Source organism: Osmerus mordax, chromosome 27 (assembly GCF_038355195.1).
Source record: "Osmerus mordax isolate fOsmMor3 chromosome 27, fOsmMor3.pri, whole genome shotgun sequence".
NCBI lineage: Eukaryota > Metazoa > Chordata > Actinopteri > Osmeriformes > Osmeridae > Osmerus > Osmerus mordax.
The window spans coordinates 8,107,989-8,127,130 of NC_090076.1; the positions used below are offsets into that span (position 1 = coordinate 8,107,989).

Below are 19,142 nucleotides of genomic sequence, written 5' to 3' on the forward strand. Positions count from 1 at the left end.
TACTTGGATTAGGTATTATTTCTGCTGCGTGTTAGCTTGCTATGTACAGTACTAAATACTGGCCCTCTGTTTCCACTGGGGGAAAAGACAATTGTACATGTGGTTTGGACATGGTCATGAAGTCCATACCAAAGGTTCTTGATTGTTCTTGAGATAATTTAATGTTGCTCTTGAAAGCGTGATAATGACAGAACAGAGATCTTCAGAACACCTCAAGTGTTTTGGCTAAATCAGCCGTGACTCGGTGTGTGGCAACGCTGATTTCTAATGACAGTGTTGAGGTAAACACAGAGCAACGAGAACACGCTCCTTTAATTTCCCCTCGACAACAAACGAGTTGTAAAGAAATGTACAGTCAGATCGTGGTTCAAATGACATCCCTCTCTGCCATGGCCTGCCCTGGGCCCACGACAACTAGTCATCAATGTCAACAGTCCTCTCATTGGATTGAAATGTCTCGGTTTATCCTCAAACACGATTGGCCAGATAAACACGTGTAACTATCGACAATAGAAAAATTACAAATCTTGTCAAATAAATAATATTAGCCACAGGCAAAACATCAAATCAAGACGTTGTCAAAATGCTCTAAAAAATAATCATACACAATATACATATCAATGATGAATTCTCAGAATACAGGTTCTTACATGGCCTTAGTGTTTCTACGTGAATAAGCTGCCTGTTGAGAGAGCGCTCCAAGTCAGGTAACCCTAGTAACGTCCAGTCAGATCTCAGACTCGTCATTGATGAATCCCAAACCGTCCGCACTTGAAACGTGCCTGCCCGAGAAGAGGAGCTCCCCGTTCCTTTGAATGTCAACGTGCGCGCGGTTATTGTTTTTAGAATTAGTGGTGGTGTTGGTGGTGGTGATGGATGACGGTGGCAGCAGCTTCTGCTCAGTAGTCCTGGTAGAATCCACGTAGTCTGAAGACGGGGCTTTTCCCTGGCCGGCGCCTGCTTTTTGTGGGAGGAAGCGGCGACAACGTCCTTTCAGGTTCCACGCCACCGTGGCGCCCAGCAACAGAGAGAGCAGAACCACAGCCACCTTCAGACCCACCAGACGCTCTGCCTCGCTGTAAGACTGAGGGGTCAAAGGTGTCTCCACGGGCTGTGTGGGGACCGGGCGTTCTGGGGATGGGGTGAAGGCGCTGTGTGGAGTCTCCGTCGTTTCCCCCTGCTCCTCCTCTTCCTCCCCGCCTGGCTGCGATCTGGGCTGCACCTCGTACACGGCCATGGTCTTGGTGTACGGTCGGCCGGCCACCTGCTCTACAGAGTCGCACGTGTAGCGGCCGGCGTCCGGGGAGGAGGCGTTGAGGATGAGGAGGCCCCCGTCGTAGATGTAGCGCTTGTCATCGGAGTGAAGGACCTGGCCGGAGAAATGCCAGCTGACCTGGGCCAGGTTGGAGTCTGGCTGGCACTGCAGCTTGACGTGGTGACCGGACACCAGGGTATACGTCTCCACGGTGACCTCATCTGGAAGAGACAAACATACACAGACAAACTGTCAGTAACAAGCCGATACTCGCTGGCCAAGTATAGGCTGGTGCGAGCAATGTGCAGATACACTTTTGTTTTCTCGTTTCTCGTTACACTGTTTTTGCTCGTTTTATTTAACTTCTGAATGTGTATAAATACCTGGACTTGGGCACTGTGAGATATCACCATGTTGTAGACTTTGAATCATATCACTGAAAGATCAGAAAACAGTTGTTCACAAACGATATTCATTCCAAAACCTTTTTTTTTTTATTACAATATTCATCACATACTCTTTTCTTCAAAGTGCAGGTCAGTAAAGAGTGGGCAGTGCCTGGCTGCTTGTGTGTTCTTACCCGCCCGAGGGAGGCTGCGGTCTGGGGACTGGTGAGCAGCGATCAGAGGGGAGGTTCCAGGCACAGTAGGGATCTCTGGCCAGGATACAGTCCACACACGACCGGTAGCGCCCACAGTCGCTCAGAGGTAGCTGCACAACACCGTACCCCGAACCTGCATACAACTGGCCCTGGGGAACACACACACACACACACGCACACACACACACACACACACACAGCTGCTAGTGTCATGAAGATGTTGTTAGATGAGAGTTGTGGACTGGCCTCCCATACTAGCAAATATCAGTGAATGATGATCATACAAATACCAATAAATGGTGATAAGGATCGATAATTATATTCTATATTATTAGATATCATTTTATTTATCGTATTTTATATTATATTGTATAGCCCTAGTATTTTATTTTGTTGTACATTTCTACATTTTAATTTTGTTCATAATGTTTAAATGTTCACTGTATGCACTTGCCCACCTAAGTAAATTCCTTGTTTGTGACCACTTACTTGGCGATTAAACACAATTCAGATTCTGATAATCGCTATGGAGACACACCATAATACCCAACCTCAGACAGGAAGTTCTTGTTACCTTGCTGGAGGAGAGACGCAGAGTCCTGATTGGTTCTGGAGTCTTGTACAGCCGGATCTCCTCGATGATGAACATCTCCCCGGCGTAGTTCACCGCCTTCTCCACAAAGCCGTTCTCTGCAAAGACAACCAGGTGCATTCGACCAAGTCAGATCAACCGCAACCCCCGGAATCTTCTGGATCCTCTCCCCCCCCCCCCAACACGCTTTCAATCCATTTACATTTAGTCATTTAGCAGACGCTCTTATCCAGAGCGACTTACAGTAAGTACAGGGACATTCTCCCCGAGGCAAGTAGGGTGAAGTGCCTTGCCCAAGGACACAACGTCATTTGGCACGGCCGGGAATCGAACCAACAACCTTCTGATTAATAGTCCGACCCCCTAACCGCTCAGCCATCTGACCCCAATCCGACAGATCGCCCGTCAACGTGCGTTCCCGCAGTCTCACCCGTGCCGATGAACATGACGGGATACGTCTCTCCATCCAGCGCTCGTACCGTGTCCACCGCGATGCGCGTGAACATGGCTCCCTTCCTGACCAGTAGGGGGCGCCCCATCAGCGGGCTCACCGCCTCGTCCATGAGCGGTCGGTCCCGGATGAACTGCAGGGTCTTGTCAGGCAGGTCCAGCGAGCGCATCATCCCCTGCTCCCTGGCCGCGTTGTTGATGCACTGAAACACAAGCACGCCGCAATGATAACGCCCCGATGGATTTCCACGCAAGTCAGTAGCTTGTAGCAGTGAGGTGTGTGTGTGTGATGTAGCAGTAAGGTGTGTGTGATGTAGCAGAGAGGTGTAGCAGAGAGGTGTAGCGGGAGACTCACAGCTCCAGGTCTGGGGACGGGCAGCTCTCCACTGAACATCACCCACTTCACGTGGGCCGTCTCCACAGTCACGGGCGTCTTGAACTTGCCCTCGTCGAACACGTGGCTGATGTCAGAGGTGCTGTACGCGCACACTGCCGAGACGTCTGAGGTGGGCCTGGAGACGTGCACACAGAGATCAACAACGCTCTGCTGGAAAACCTCAAGTTCTCACACTTTCCAGGCAAGAGTTTTGAAGGGGTAATATCTCACTTTCGCTTCGATTTTCCTGTCACCCAGCCACTGAGAGTGAGTGAGTCAGTAACTGTGAAACCACAAGAACCAGCTGGGGAGGGGGAGGGGGCATACTCACGACTGAGGCGTGAACACGGCGTAGAACACGCTTTTCCTCCAGTCGTCGTTCTTCAGCAGGAAGACGTCCTGGACAACGGAGGGCAGGCTGGGCCCAGGCACGGAGCAGTCCAGACGAGCCTTCAGGAACGACGTCCACTTCCTCTGCAGCGTCCGCTGGCCTCCCATGTCCCCCTGCGGGCCCAGCAACCACAGAGGAAGAAGGATCAGCCCAATCGGCAGCCTCGGCGTTTCGAATCGAGGTCGAACCGCTGCGGCGTAGCGACGAGTCTTGATTCGAACCTTGCAGACGCGGGCCACGCGAGACACCAGCAGCTTGTTGTAGAAGTCGTACTCCATGGCGTTCTCGCTGAAGAACATGTAGACCTTGTCGTCGTCGCCGGTGTCGCTGCTCTGACTCTCGGGGACAAAGTCCATGTAGACAAAGTTCGGCTCTGTTGGGGAGAAAAACTTATTTCCTGATGTGCATCTTCATGTTCATGACGTCGGACAGTTTATTGTGTGGTAAACAGACAGTGGGAGAGGCAGGAGGGAGGTAGGAGGGAGGGACGGGGGGTAGCAGGAGGCAGGGGGAGGAAAAAGGGAGGCAGCAGGGAGGCGGAGCTGACCGTTGAGCCAGGAGCTCTTAAACTCGGTGCGGAGTGTCGTCTTAGTGCTGCGGAGCACCACTGGCTCAGAGCCCAGGAAGTTGATGGAGGTGGCAGAGTACAAGTCTTCACCTGATAAGACAGAGACGCACACAGAAGCAGGAGTCAGAACGCTGGCAGGAACAACCAGGAGCCTGTCTACCCAATGGGCTTTCTCGGTTGGTGCACTTTAACCAGTAGAAGACTTGCCGTTCTCTCTCTCTCTGTCTCTCTCTCTCTGAACTTTGATAGCCAGACGCAAACACTAACCAATCATGATGGAGGAGTACCTCTGGAAGGGATCAAAGGGACATTTCCCTTTCCCCTCCTCCTGCAGCCCCTCCAGAGTCAGCACCCCGTCGCTGTAGGTCTACCAGGAAACACAGACAGAGTTTAAACTGCAATCATTCCTAAGAGATTTCCATGAAAGATGTCAACATCCTTTATATACTTGGGCGAACACGTGCACGCTGTATCAAGCCTGAAAACGAAAGGACGCCAAGTACAATCTTTAACAACTGAGAAAACTAGATGCAAGTTCACTCTCAAACTCAGACAAAGATTCGAATTAGAACACCGTTTGTTTTAATAGTGTATCGCTTCCTTCCTTACTGGAAAACCAGAGTAAATAAGGAAACACAGGGAGCAGGTGCTTGACCTATGACCCCTAGAGTCATTCTAAACGTTCAGAGAAGGACGGCTATAGGCAGTAAACTCCCAGCCACACATACCATATAGTCACAGATGGGACTGAAGGCATTCGTGCCACACACATACATTCGGTCGCCAGCCACAGTATGGAGAGTCCGTATGTAGTTACGACATTCCACCTGGAATAGGATACAATAATAATAAGAACAAGGCCAAATGGTGCACACAGTTTATGTGAAGTGGACTAAAACACGTGTTCCTTCTAGACCCTTGGTCAAGGCTTGTCATGTGTGTATCGGTTTCGGCTTGTTATTATTCGGTGGTAGTACAGTGAGAAGTAGAGACCGCTTGTCTGTTCAGAGTGTGTGGAGGCAGGACTGCTGGACTTACTTCCGCGTCTTTGCCCTTGTACGTGCACTCCCTCTGTTTGTCTGGCGTGACTCCCCAGTACACCTGCAACAACAGACGTGTACTGTCAAGGTGTGCCGGGGTCACTGAGTCTGAGCTGCACTGGGTTCAACTCCCTTCCTCTGAGAGGTGAAGACAAAAGCTTCCTTTTCTAGGCTCTATCTATCTGTCTTTTAGATATTACGACACAATAATGATATATATAAAAAAAATTCTAATGCACTAATCACAAGACAAAGTTTAATTTATTTAAAAGGCAGCATCTTATCTAATACAACATGGTGCTGGTTCACAGAATCGAACCCGTGGATCCAAGCCAGCTTCTCACCCCAGCGTTCTTGGTGGAGACATCGTTCATGTCGAGGGCGTAGACTGCCTCGCGCGCCCCGAGCATGAGCACGCCCAGATCCTCCCTCATCAGCATGGTGGAGTAGTTCCAGATCCCCTCCTCCCTGAAAACCTTCAGACCTTCTACACGGACGAAAACCACAACAAAACAAAAACAAAATCAACAGCTGGTGTCTATGGAGGGTGGGGCAGGGGGAGAGGGGGGAATCTGCTCGATGCAAACATGAATGTGCTTGCTCGTTCCTGATGCATCGTGTGACAGGCCCTTTAGAGAGCTGAAATGTCTCCAACTCCCCAGCAGGAAACAGATGCTCCGGCTGGGAGGAAGCAGAGAGGGCGGAGGGAGAGGCTTACCCTGGTAGGGGACAGTCTTCCGAGGGACACAGTGGAGACTGACATGCTCACTGATGGACAGAGGAAGGAACAGGCCGCAGAGAACCTTGAGAGGCCAGAGAGCAGACATGGCTTGGGGGCTGTCTGAGGGGGGGGGGGGGGGGGGGGGTTGGAGGCCCTGTGGTGGGGGTGGGGGTGGGGGAGGGTCTGTGGTGGGGGTGGGGGAGGAGGTTTGGTCTAGGGGGGGAGGGGTTGGCACTGCTGTGGGGGAGGGTCTGCGGTGGGGGAGGGGGGGAGAAAGGGTCCTGTTGATCTTGCGCCCCGGATCAAGAGGCTAGCATGTCCCTCCTGAAAGTGGCCGTCCTGGTGTCTGGGCAGGTGGTAGGCTAGGTCGGTGTTAGCCTCCAGCACGGGGTTAATCCGCAGCTGCAGCTTCCTCTCGGGGCCGGGGGGGCGACCATGGTGACAGAGATACTGAGGCCGGCAAAGGGACCTCACCTCGGCCTTCCCATGTCGGAGGTCATCACACGGCTCCACTGACTCTGTGAGACGGATCAGAACACACACAAAAATTATGGACTTTCGTAAATGAGAGGGGTTAGCGAATGACCCCAAACAGCAGACTGTGTTTTCATATTGAAAGCACACAGCAGTTTGTGGTTGTTCCAGCTCATCGGGTTGTCTACTGTACACGGAGTTGGTGATTAACAGTGAGCAGATCTGCCTACGGTGCAAAGAGAAAGGAAAGCAACGTCTGTTTGAAATTCAAACAGACACACTGATAAGAACCTTGGTTGGCTTCCTCCTGATTAAGACGACAAAAACAGCTGTGATAACTTGAGGTTGTGCCTCTCAAGTGGATCACGCTGATAATCTAGCCCTCCGATATCCTCCCCTGCGAGTTACTGAATAGCGCTTAAACGGAGGGCGTGCTCTGCTTTGACAACACAAGCACTGGCTGGTCTGTGAAACTACAGCAACACTGGAAGTAGGCACAACAAAGCGATGTGAATATTCGTAGGCTACATCAAAGCACAGCTAAAGGAAAAATGAAAAAAACCACTCCCGTTTTCACTCGGAAGGGCGTTTATCTGCTGAGAGGGTCAGATACAAATCCGCGGGGCTGAGGACAGCTAGGTGTCGCGGGCTCCACGCCCTGCGTCGTAACAGGAGAGCCCTGCAACCGACATGCTGGTTCTCTTGTTGTTTGTTGAAACACAGACGAGCTGGAGCATGCATGGGACAGCCCTGGTGTTGGCAGAGCAGGGATGTGGGATGTTTCACATACTTCACGCCTCAGGCACCGGGGGTCTATAGCTGAGCACTACAGCTGGCAAGAATGACTTCAGGTTGTTATTCACCGAGTTTGACAGATCATTTCAAGCGCTGAAGACAGGCAGGTATGTCTACAATAATAGAAGGGAACACGGCAGTTGCTCCTCTCCTCCCCTTGTTGGGTTTGCGTGTCTTGAGTCATGACAGGTGAGACTGAAAATGTGGTTCGATCTGCTGTGTGTCTCAACACACGGCAAACAAAATGGAGGTCTTACCCCCGAATAGCGTCACTAGGTTGAGGCCTCGTGGTGCCACTGTTCAAGAATCACAAATGCACTAGCATTTCTGTGCCAGGACCACGTTACTAAAAGAGATTTCTTCTGCCCACCATGAGAATGGGCAATGACGTCACGCGACTTCCAGGAAGATGACTCTCTATTCAAATCGGCCATTCAGTTTCTCACGCTTTGTCAGAATAGATGCTCAATTTTCCAGAAAAGCCAGCAGAACCAGCTTATGCATCCACTAAGCACACATGATAACCGTGCTCAAGTTCTATTTTCATAAACAGCCCAAACAATCCCTCACACCTTGTGCTTTTCGTCTGATCAGATAGTGATCGAATACATCAAAAGATAGAAGGCATTCAGCGATAAGACCCACCTCTCCCAGACTTTAATATCTCAACATCCTTTATGATAAAGCACAATCCCTTATACCAGTCAACAAAGCACAGAGGATGACTGGTGAGAAAAGGGGGGGGTTCAATGTCGAAATCTGCTTTACTCAAGTCATAAACTGTGCAATGTCAGCGAGACTTTGCTGCCTGTTGTGGTGTGAGTATCCGTCTAGAACTGTTACTCATTAACCAGAGGTCTGGATAGCTGTGTGTGTTCCACTCGTCACAGCCCGAACAGGAAACTGACTTTGAGAGGGAGTTCACCTCTGACACTCCCTGTGTCACAGCCAGTGTTATGAAACGCCACTGAATGGAAAACACACACCCAGTTCATGATTGGGTTATGTTTTCGCAAAGTTAACCAAAACAAATCATTTTATCATTCTGCTAATTGTCCACATGCTTTGTTTTGAAGGTGAGGAAGGTCATAATTTGAAATAATAAAACAGTTTGCCAGTTCCTGTGCCATACATGGTTCCCTTGGCAAGTTTGGTTAATTGTCAAACCTAACTACTCTATTACATTACATTTACATTTAGTCATTTATCAGACGCTCTTATCCAGAGCGACTTACAGTAAGTACAGGGACATTCCCCCCAAGGCAAGTAGGGTGAAGTGCCTTGCCCAAGAACACAACGTCATTTTGCGCGGCTGGGAATCGAACCAGCAACCTTCGAATTACTGGCGCAATTCCCTAACCGCTCAGCCACCGGACTCCAATAGACTCCAACCTATTAGCAAGGTGAGCAGTTTTTAGGCAAATTCCACATAGAGTTTTGATATCTTCCCCTATTGATACATTTGCTGCATTCACTGTTATTTAAAAAAAACTGGGTTCTAGCAGAAGAAAACCCCGTAGCTTACCTAATTTGGCTTCGTTCACACAGGCAAGTCCCAGCAAGAGCTGGGAAACAGCTAAATATATGAGACTGGTTCCTCCTGAGTCTTCAGGGGCTTGGCACAGTATGATTGGGAACACTACTATTGACTCCACTGTGAGCATGTCCAATCCACCCCTGCATTTGGGGCTCAACTGCAGAAATCAATACCTAATGATTTGGGGGCATTGACACAAGTATAACATGCCCTGGGAGCATGTAGAAACATAGACCACACAGGGAATCACTGCCGCTCAAAGCGACATAAAACACATCAAATAATTTGTCAACAACAGCACCAAAACATTTGCCAAGAAAATAGATAGTTGCAGATACTATTTAATATGACAACATGGCATACAACTGTTAAGTTTGAGGTGAACATTTTCATGTACAAAATAATTTTACTAAACAATTCAAGTAATTTACAAGAGTCCTACAAGAATTACACGATAACAAAATCACAATACACCTGTGCTGTCTACCATAGCATATTTAAACGATCCCTGGGCGCAGACCGCTAGAAGAGATACTCGCAGGTAAAACTGTCTCGGTTGCACGCAACAACAAAAAACTCGCTACTAGATGAAAATAACTGTAGCCTATGCCTTACCGTCGATGGTGAGTTAAACGATGTTCTTACGCTGTACTTAATAAGTAAGGGAAATCTTTTCTACGAAGAACGTTGGGGTTAAGACTCGTCTCTCCAACTCCAAGCGACAGACCACTACTTTGCTCCCTGAACATGAGTCTTCACTCCCATACCTGACTGGGATAGCCTGTGGCTCTGTCACGTGACATTTGTTTTACAATCTATTTTCACACTTGCCTTTTGTCTTCACGTGCACGGTGCGACGTCGTGTGTATGACTCAACGTGCACGTTTTGACACTCCCCAACAATGTACATTTACGTTTAAATTGAAAGGCAAATGCTGCAGCTAACACTTGGGTTTTGAGTGATGTGCACTCATTTTAACAAGGGGTTAAGGCAATCCATGCGCTCATTTAACTTCAGTAAATCGCTGAACTAGCATACACTTCATGACTAAGAAAATTGAATGATATTAATTGTACTGCCCAGTGGCGATTTTGGACTCTTTTTAGGGGTGCACCCCTAAATTTCATCTCAGCACCCTAAAAATAATAATACAAAATAAAATTTGAATTATTATATAAGTTTTAGTGCTCTAACATAAGAGTTTACAAACGTGTCTGTTAGTGGCAGATGACAAACAATTACAGGTTCAAAGGGCTTTAAACAGGTTTAATATCCAGTGTCGTCATGCACCTTTAACGTTTGTAGTCTGCCAGTAAAACCAAAGTAGAAGAAGTAGGTAGTTTATTTCATGGAGCAGATTAAGAACACAAGTCAAATTCTCATTGGGGCCTGAGCCCCCTAAAGGTCTGATCCTAGAATTGCCCCTGGTACTATCCATTGAAAATCTACGATATTAAACTACAGGGCCCGTTTTTCCATCAAGCCAAGTCCTAAAGTAAGAGAAACATTTAATGAAGATCTCCATCGAAAAGGTTTTGTATAGGACTAGGCTTAATCCATGTCTGGGAAACTGGGCCCATGGGCCTATGTTTGCAAGCTATGCATGGGCCTATGTTTGCAGCTATGCATGGGCCTATGTTTGCAGCTATGCCTGCAAAAAATTTTAATTGAACATTTTCAAAAATGCTATGGGTAAATAGAGAGTGTGACCATGGCATGTGATGTAAGTAGGCTATTTAAACAACACAAATTTAAACAAGATGTCAGCATGGAATCACCAAGGAAATAATGCTCTAACAACAGCCAGCATTAAATTATCTGATCTATCAATACTATGTGTGCCATCAAGCAGGGAAAACAGACAGCTAAACAAGTAGGCTACCCCATAGATATATATAAAGACTATTATGGGCTAGCCTATTAGTATACAAATGGATAGTAAAAGGCCATACACTTTTGAGAACTTGATCACGATTGATTGAAAGTGTAAAATATGTGATAATGTAGCACTCAGACAATTAATGGTTTGGACTTCGTTGGTAATCGTGGTTTCTGTGAGGGGTTGGAGTCCTTAGGTGAGAGGCATTAATATTCTTGCCGTCGGCTTGCGTGCCTGGACGTGGAGACGGCTGCTTCCCCGCACAATTAGCTCTCGTATTTGCATAGATTGGATACTCTGAAAAGAGACACAGACAAAAACATATTTGACCATATTGTTTGCATCAGTTCTACATAGCCCAGCTAGCGTAGTATAGGCCAGAAGGTCAGATCTGTACTGTTTCAAAATCAAAATGTAGGTTGTAAGTAAGTAACCATAAAGCTTCTGACACCATAACCTCCCCCCTTGCTTTTCTCAGCATTGTCTAACCACATACCACCTGCTCGCGCTCCAACTCGGCCTTGAGCCAGGCAAGCTTTGAGCGAGTGAGCTTTTCTCAGCTACACTTTAAAAGAGACCACAGGGCTTGCACTCATTTCTCTGTACCTTTGCACAATGAAACTATTCTTATTCGTCTACCGTATGACTCATTGTCATATCCCTATCGACAGACATATGTCTCTTTCTGAATTCAGGTTATGATACTAACCTTACATGTTGGCTACCATCTAAACCAACACAAGGGAACCCACAAATAAGTACATTACATTTACATTTACTCCCAAGTAGGTTACATGACATTCTACAAACATTCTTGATGTTGATTCTTTGTCCAGAGCGTAATACCTCTGCCCCTGTGACTTCTTCGTCTGTGCAAGGTCCAGACAACCATCCCGAACACTAGGACCAGGATGAGACTGCCCGCTCCCACAGCCGCCCACAGCATCCAGTCTGCAAGTGCTACTTCCTTGTCAGCACTATTTGTGGGAGACACTGTGGAAGGAAGATGTGGGTGACAGTTTATTTTTTTTTTCTTCACAGTCTGTCAATTGACTTTGTACAGCTTGCATTAATTTCCAATTGGACTGGACCATGTTATGAGTTTTATAAGAGATATCTGAGCCCATATAATTTTGGCATGATGGCATACTGCTAATTTTACACCCCCACTCTGTCTTTCTCCCCAAACACATTCACACACCTGGTTTATCCGTTTTTAAAGAACTGGTTGTACTTCCCATCTGTCCCTTTGCTGCTAGGGAGAAAGTGTTTTAACTTGTATTTAACTGTCATATTTCTGTCTATGTGTTCCTCCATACACAATAGTACAACTGCGGATGTAAATTAAATGGATACTTACATACAATTACTTGTGTTCCATTGCTGCAGTATTTTAGTAATTTAGGTATGTTTGCTGTCACTTTGCAATAGTACCATCCACTGTCAATGTAGGTAACGTTAGTAAGAGTCATTAAACAATAAGCCTTTCTTGTATCTCCATGTACGAGGGAATCCTCTGTCTGGTTCAGTGACAATGTATCATATCGCCTTGTAGACGTGCAGTTTGAGCAGGCACCAGTTTTGTTGAAACACCAACTCCCTCTTACATGCCCTCCTGCTTTCGTTAATTCAAAGCTGCAGTTGAGGGTAAGAGTAGAGCCGGGGAAGGCTTCCACTGTTCTTGTGGATGGATGTATAATCACAAACACCTCTGCACTGTCCACCAACACTGCTGCCAATGACAGATGATTAGGGAGTGGAGAAACAGAATCAACAGACAATAAAACACACTGTTAGGTGATAGATAGTGAGCATCACATTACAAGCGCACAAATACATTAATACATAAAAAAATGTAAACGTCCCATGTGAAGTCGAAGAGGAGGTGTCCACCATACTTAATCCAACACCGAAACTGCATTCTGCCATTGATTTTAAAGATAAGGGTGAACTTACCTGTAACTAACAGCAAAAGAAACATTTTCCTCTAGATGTCTGTTGTGTCAGAGGTGGGCTTCTTGATCTCCTCATGTCACTGCTAATCTGCTGTGTGAAATGAGGAAGGACTGCATGCGTGTGTGTGTGTGTGGGAGGAGAAGTTTCATGTATACCAAATAATGCAACCTGCACGGGGGGTTTAAGGGTGCTCAGATAACCACAAACACTACAGTTTGCACATGATGACTTGGCCAGTTGTATCGTTTTATCACAAATTTACTATTTGCTAAATGAATAAATGTAAATGTGTAAATGTATTGGAATTAAACTTTGTAAGCCCCGTGTATACTCAGGCATTCTCGATGGTACGCCTTTGCACAGGGTTGCATGCAAGTGTATGTGGTCACAGAGTTAATGTGGTTCTTGAAGTACCAGAGTACTTCAAGAAGGGTAGTATTCATGACTTGCTCGTGGTTTTTGGTGCAAATGTGTTACAAAACATTTTGCCACTACAATCTTCATTGCATTTACATTTAGTCATTTAGCAGACGCGACTTACAGTACAGTAAGTACAGGGACATTCCCCCGAAGCAAGTAGGGTGAAGTGCCTTGCCCAAGGACACAACGTCATTTGGTTTTCACAGCCAGGAATCGAACCAGCAACCTTCTGATTACAAGCCAGATTCCCTAACCGCTCAGCCATCTGACTCCCGTTGACTCTCATTGAATGTGAGTGTTCGTTTTGCTTCCAGTGATTAAATCAGACATTGTGATTGAGTAAGTGGAGCAAAAGAGCAGCACCAGTATGACAGCTTGCATGAGAGGGACTTTAAAACAATGTATACAACGAACATAGTTGAATAAAAACAGACAGAGTTCATTTGCTCAGAAAAAAAGTTAAGCCTTTAATGTAAAGCAGGAAACCAATAAAAAAAGTTACTGAACAGATTAGGTGATTAAGAGAACAGACATAACCTGCAACTGATAAAAAGGCAGAAAGTGACAATTAATTACGTCTGTGCACGCACAAAACCGTAGAAATAAGCGCGGGCCTGTGGTTTGTGCCATAGACTTATATACAGTTTGTGCCCATGGGTTACATTTACTGCCTTGGAACTACATCCCCCAAGCTCCTCTGCTGCGCCTGCGCAAAACACACAATGGCCCTAGTAGGCGTTGGACCGAAGATGCAATGCACTTTAGCAGCATCAGTACCAACCCAGTTGTGCAAATAAGACTAAACGAGGAAACGGTTGATACAACTGTTAAATAATACTGTGCAGCCCAGAATTGGTTCGTTGGGCCGGCAAGATGAGTGAACAGAAGGTAAGATGTAACCGGCGAAACAGGTGTTTTCAATGTTTGTAGAGGCGGGTTGCAGGGCGTACAAAGAAAAGGGGAGAGGATAGCGGACTTTGTGCCATCTTATGTCATTGACTTGTCCTATATTGTGACATAGCTTAACTGAAATTGAATTTTTATGCAGTGCCCGGTGTATCCCACAGCAGATACAGTTTTTGAGCAATTTACTGCTTCAAAATCCACAATGGTTGCGTTGCTCTCAATCCTGCTCATCGTGTTCACCAGATGAACAGCTCGCAACAAAATATGAGCCTGTCCGTGACAGGTCCCGAAATAGTGGTATCGATTGCTATATGAATACGAGGAAATATCATAGCTTTTAGAGTCGTAGACCTGAGTCGCAGACCCAAACATGTACCCTTTTCCGTTGGGATGAATGGGGCCCTGCGGAAAATTCATCTCGCTAGGGTTACTTGGTTAAAAGCTCTTTGGAGTGAACTGACCTGACGCTGGAGAAATTACATAGTTATTCCGCTGTATGTCGCAATACAGTGCATTACATCATTTGAAAGTGTCAAGACAGATAGTATGTTGTGGGTGGGAGAGTCGATGTGGATCATGGTCTGCAGTTGTATGAACATCATTGCAGCTGCGTTATTAAATTATGAATGCGTGTCCTTCCGGCCATGCCCTCTCTCGTCAGAATTTGCACAGGGACGAAATTACCCCAGAGAGCAATCGTTGTTACGAAACCATGTAATCTAAGCTGTTCTTAAATGATCGATTGTTTTTGTCCCTAAGGAATCCCTTAGGAAGATCACCACAACCCTAGCCCTGAAGAATGAAGAGATTCAAAACTTTGTCTGTTGTCTCAAACAGAGCTTAGAGAACCTGGAGGTAAAGCAGCGATCGTTCACACTCACACAGCCGTCAGGTAGCTAGCAGTTTGGCGTTGAAACAGATCAATGTGCAACGCACAAGTAATCCAAAATGTAAAGGCAAACTGTCCACACCACAACAGCTTTAGCCAATCAGAAGGATTCCTCTAACATTGCCTCCAACATTGTGTCCCAGATGAACTCGAACCGCGTACAGGAGGACATGGAGGCTGAGTTCACATCCCTGCACTCGGTCCTGGATGAGCTGAAGGAAGGGATGGTCACACGTATAAAACAAGAGAGGGCCAGTCGCACCTACGAACTACAGGTCAGCTCCTGGTTCTGCTCTGCCCACTGAGCTAGACCAGTGGTTCTTAACCCTGTCCTCAGGGAACCCCTGGCTTGCATGTTTCAGATGTTTCTTGGCTCCAACACACCTGATTCAAATGCATGTTTGTTACCAGGCTTCTACAGAGCTAGATAACGACCCATTTATTTGAATCAGGTGTGTTGGAGCAGGGAAACATCTAAAACATGCAGGACGGGGGTTCCATGAGGACAGGGTTAAGAACCACTGAGATAGACCCTCCTCCTCAGAATGTCATAAAACACGATGTTCTAAGTCACGATATCCTCCGAGGACTCCCACGGCTACAGCTAGTACAGTCCTGGTGTTATTTTGCGTGATTAATAAACAGAGCCGGCTCCATGTGACGTCTTGCCCTGACCTTGCCCGCTTGTGTGTTCGACTGTTTCCTCAGAATCAACTGAGCGCCTGTTCCAAGGCCCTGGAGAGCTCGGAGGACCTCCTGGAACAAGCCAATCAGACGCTCTGCTCTGCTGAAACAGAGGATTTTACCCAGGTATCCGCTCCGTGATTCACTTCTGCTGAAGTTACAACAATGTTGCATCATCGCTTTTGGCAATAGCTTTGTTTACAAGTTTTTTACAAGCCTACCCTCCTGTCGAGCAATGTCACGTAGCTTCTTTCTGGTTTGTCAGTGTCCTGTGATGTATTGCGTAACAGGCATCATGTGTTCATTGTAAGAATGAGCTGCAACTCAGTTGTCTTTCGGTCCGTGTACATCCTTTCTCCTTCTTTCTCTCCTCCCTTTACTTCCTGCTCCTCCTCAGGCGGCCAAAGACATTAAGGATAGGTATAGTACATAGCTGTTTCTTCTTCATCCAAGTGTCCTAACACTTAAACCATCCGTTCACGTAGAACATGCAACATGACTTACTCTCGTCCGGGAACGGCAGAACGTGTTGCAGCATGCTCTTTCTACGACCCCTGAAAACAAGCAACCAAGCTCTGCCTAGTGTCCAGCAACCGCTAGTTCTGTAGTAGCATGCACTACAGCAACCTGGAAGAGCCACAGCTCCTCTCCTGTGTTTCAAACCCGTCTGTCTGTATCTGTCTGTCTGTCCCTCTGCTGTTTCCCCCTCTGGTGTTTTCTGTGTGTTTTACAAGAGTCCTAGATAACTGTTTATGAATACTTTGTTTGTGTGTGGTAGTCAGAGTAACTAGGGTTATTACTTTGTGTTATGTGGCTAGCTCACAGAACTTGAGATTTAGGAAAACAAACGTGTCTTCAGTCCTTTGGTGATTTGAATTTGGCACGCGTTTCGCTGTGTGTGTGTCTTTGTTTGTACGAGGGCAGCGTGACAATGGCCCCAGCCTTCCGGCTGTCTCTGAAAGCGAAGGCCAGTGACAACATGAGTCACATGATGGTGGATTTTACCCAAGAAAGGGAGATGCTACAGGCCATTAAATTCCTCCCAGGTCAGTCTTTGTCTCCTGATTTCTTTATCTTGACCAGCAGGCTAAATACATAACTCCTCTTTAAACACTGTCATGTGACTAACAAGGTAACATTCCCAAATGGTGTTAAGCACACTCTTAAGTGTACACAGTGCACTGCAATGCAAATACCCTCAGGGGCTGTGGGACTGTCAACTCTGCTGCACAGATGTTTAATACCTTTGTGCATACATACTGTATAAGGGATGCCATTATGTGAAAATACATTGATTTGGTAAACAGGTTTAGCAAGCCGTGCACAAACACACATTCCTCTCTGTGTTTCAGTGCCTGCGACTCCCGAGATCCAGGTGTCAGAGTGCCAGGTGTGTGACAACACGGTGACGGTGCTGTGGACCCTTCCGGAACCAGACACCAAGATAGACCACTACGTGCTGGAGCACCGGCGCACCAACCACGAGGGGCCCCCCCGCGTCCGGGAGGACTACCCCTGGATGGTGGTGGAGGGGATCCGCGAGATGGAGCACATCCTCACAGGTAGGAGGAGGAGGAGGAGGGGGGAGGAGGAAGGGGGAGGAGCAGGAGATGGTGGGGGGGAGGAGCAGGAGGAGGAGCAGGGGGAGGAGGAGGAGGAGGAGGAGGGGGAGGAGGAGGGGGAGGAGGAGGAGGGGGAGCAGGGGGAGGAGGAGGGGGAGGGGGAAGGGGAGAAGGAGAAAGAGCAGAATAGACACGAGAGCAATAAACGAGTCTGGCGAGTCTCTGGAGAAGGATCGATTTTGTGTATCAAATAACAATAAAAAGGAGGAATTGCAGTATGCATCTGCTTTTACACGTGTAACAAAACGTGTGACACCAGTTTCAACGGACACTATAATTCCCACCACCCACCTCCAGGGCTTCGCTTTGACACCCGCTACATAACGTTTCGCGTGAAGGCGTGTAACAAGGCCGTGGCGGGGGAGTTCTCCGAACTGGTAACTCTAGAAACACACGGTGAGTCATAACTCATAACGTTACGTAACCCTCCACACACATGAACCCTCCACACGCATGAACCCTCCACACATGAACCCTCCACACATATAAACCCTCCACACACTAACCCTCAAGGCCCGACCCGTGTCCTCTCCCTCCCTGCAGCGTTTGTGTTCAAGCTGGACGCCGGCTCGTCCCATCAGAACCTGCGCGTGGAGGACCTGAGCGTGGAGTGGGACAGCTGCGGGGGAAAGGTCCAGGAGATACGCAAAGACAAGAACCGCACCAACTCCCCCATGCACTCCCCTGCCAGGTGCCCGTCACAGGGGGGAGGGGCTCACACTTTCAGTCCCTTGGAGTGGGAACCCACATGCTCTTCAGCGCCTCTCTGATCTGTGTTTCCTTCTTCTCCTCCTCTGACCGTCCCCACCCCCCTCTCTCAGGACCGCCATGATGTCGCCCAAGAGAGCGCCATCGGCCAGGGTCGGCAGGGATAGGTTCACTGCTGAGTCCTACACCGTACTGGGTATGTAGACAGAGTCCTACACTGTAGTCGGTATACTAGGTATAGGCCCACCCTTAATCTCTATCTCTCGTATTGCCCCACACTCTCTTTCCCCCTCTCTCCATCCTTTGTCTTTCTCTCTCTCTCTCTCTCTCTCTCTCCCTCCCCCCCCCCCCCCCCCCCCCCCCCCAGGAGACACCATGATCGACGCGGGCCAGCAGTACTGGGAGGTCCGCTTCGACAAGGAGAGCAAGGCCTTCGCCGTGGGCGTGGCCCTGCGTAACCTGGGCCGCTTCGACCAGCTGGGCAAGAGCAGCGCGTCCTGGTGCATCCACCTGAACAACTGGCTGCAGCAGAGCCTGACGGCCAAGCACAACAACAAGGCTCGCACCCTGGACTGCCCCATCCCCGACCGCATAGGGGTCTACTGCAACTACGAAGAGGGTGAGGGGGGGGGGAAACATCCACACACTCAAACACGTCCACGCACGCCCTCTCGCACGCTCACATACACGCACGTCCAAGGAAACCACTGGCTTCTTCATCATGTTTGTGTGTTTTTTACCACTGGTGTTTTGTCCCTGCAGGCGTGTTGTCCTTCTACAACTCCAGAACCAAGCAGCTGATGCATACATTTAGAGCCAAGTTCCAGCAGCCCGTTATACCGGCTTTCATGGTGAGAACAATATTATCACAGCTCAGCAATGATATTACGCCTGTATCTCAGAGAGACGATGCCGACACGAATCTGTCGCTGCACCTGCACGCCCGCATGACCTCCGTGAACCCAGGAGTGACGTGGCTACTTGGTTTTGCCTGTGCTCTGCTGCCCCCTGCAGGTGTGGAACGGCAGTTTCTCAGTGCAAACGGGGCTGCAGGTTCCCAGCGCTGTGCAGAGCGGCCAGAGGAAGAACAGTGGCACCAGCAGCTCCAACGCCAGCCTCACCTAGACCCCGCAGCCTTCCCGCCCCAGCCCCGGCCCCAGCCCCAGCCCCGGCCCCAGCCCTTGGCAGAACTGCTGCAGAACCTTCCCTTAAACCCTGGCTGTGGAGCCTTGGAGCGCACCCGGCCTCAGCACCAGCCGTCAACCGCTGCTGACCTC

General features: G+C 48.2%; 2 protein-coding genes across 2 annotated transcripts; one reads left to right on the forward strand and one right to left on the reverse strand.

Moving 5' to 3' along the window:
- Positions 1-294: 294 nt before the first annotated feature.
- On the reverse strand, positions 295-6,137 carry si:ch211-129c21.1 (uncharacterized protein LOC563087 homolog). The gene is made up of 14 exons (XM_067230163.1): positions 5,992-6,137; positions 5,618-5,760; positions 5,272-5,334; positions 4,962-5,060; positions 4,501-4,600; positions 4,213-4,323; positions 3,887-4,038; positions 3,606-3,778; positions 3,254-3,410; positions 2,879-3,101; positions 2,431-2,546; positions 1,836-2,005; positions 1,639-1,691; positions 295-1,476 (listed from the first exon to the last, which is right to left on the reverse strand). Exons 1-14 carry the CDS (start codon positions 6,098-6,100, stop codon positions 728-730), a joined length of 2,418 nt encoding a protein of 805 aa, XP_067086264.1. The 5' UTR covers positions 6,101-6,137; the 3' UTR covers positions 295-727.
- A 7,723-nt stretch (positions 6,138-13,860) lies between these two features.
- fsd1 (fibronectin type III and SPRY domain containing 1) lies at positions 13,861-19,022 on the forward strand. The gene is made up of 13 exons (XM_067230164.1): positions 13,861-13,944; positions 14,722-14,817; positions 14,995-15,126; positions 15,560-15,661; positions 15,933-15,955; positions 16,460-16,581; positions 16,888-17,097; positions 17,455-17,553; positions 17,701-17,848; positions 17,979-18,061; positions 18,233-18,484; positions 18,628-18,716; positions 18,880-19,022. Exons 1-13 carry the CDS (start codon positions 13,930-13,932, stop codon positions 18,988-18,990), a joined length of 1,482 nt encoding a protein of 493 aa, XP_067086265.1. The 5' UTR covers positions 13,861-13,929; the 3' UTR covers positions 18,991-19,022.
- Positions 19,023-19,142: the final 120 nt, after the last annotated feature.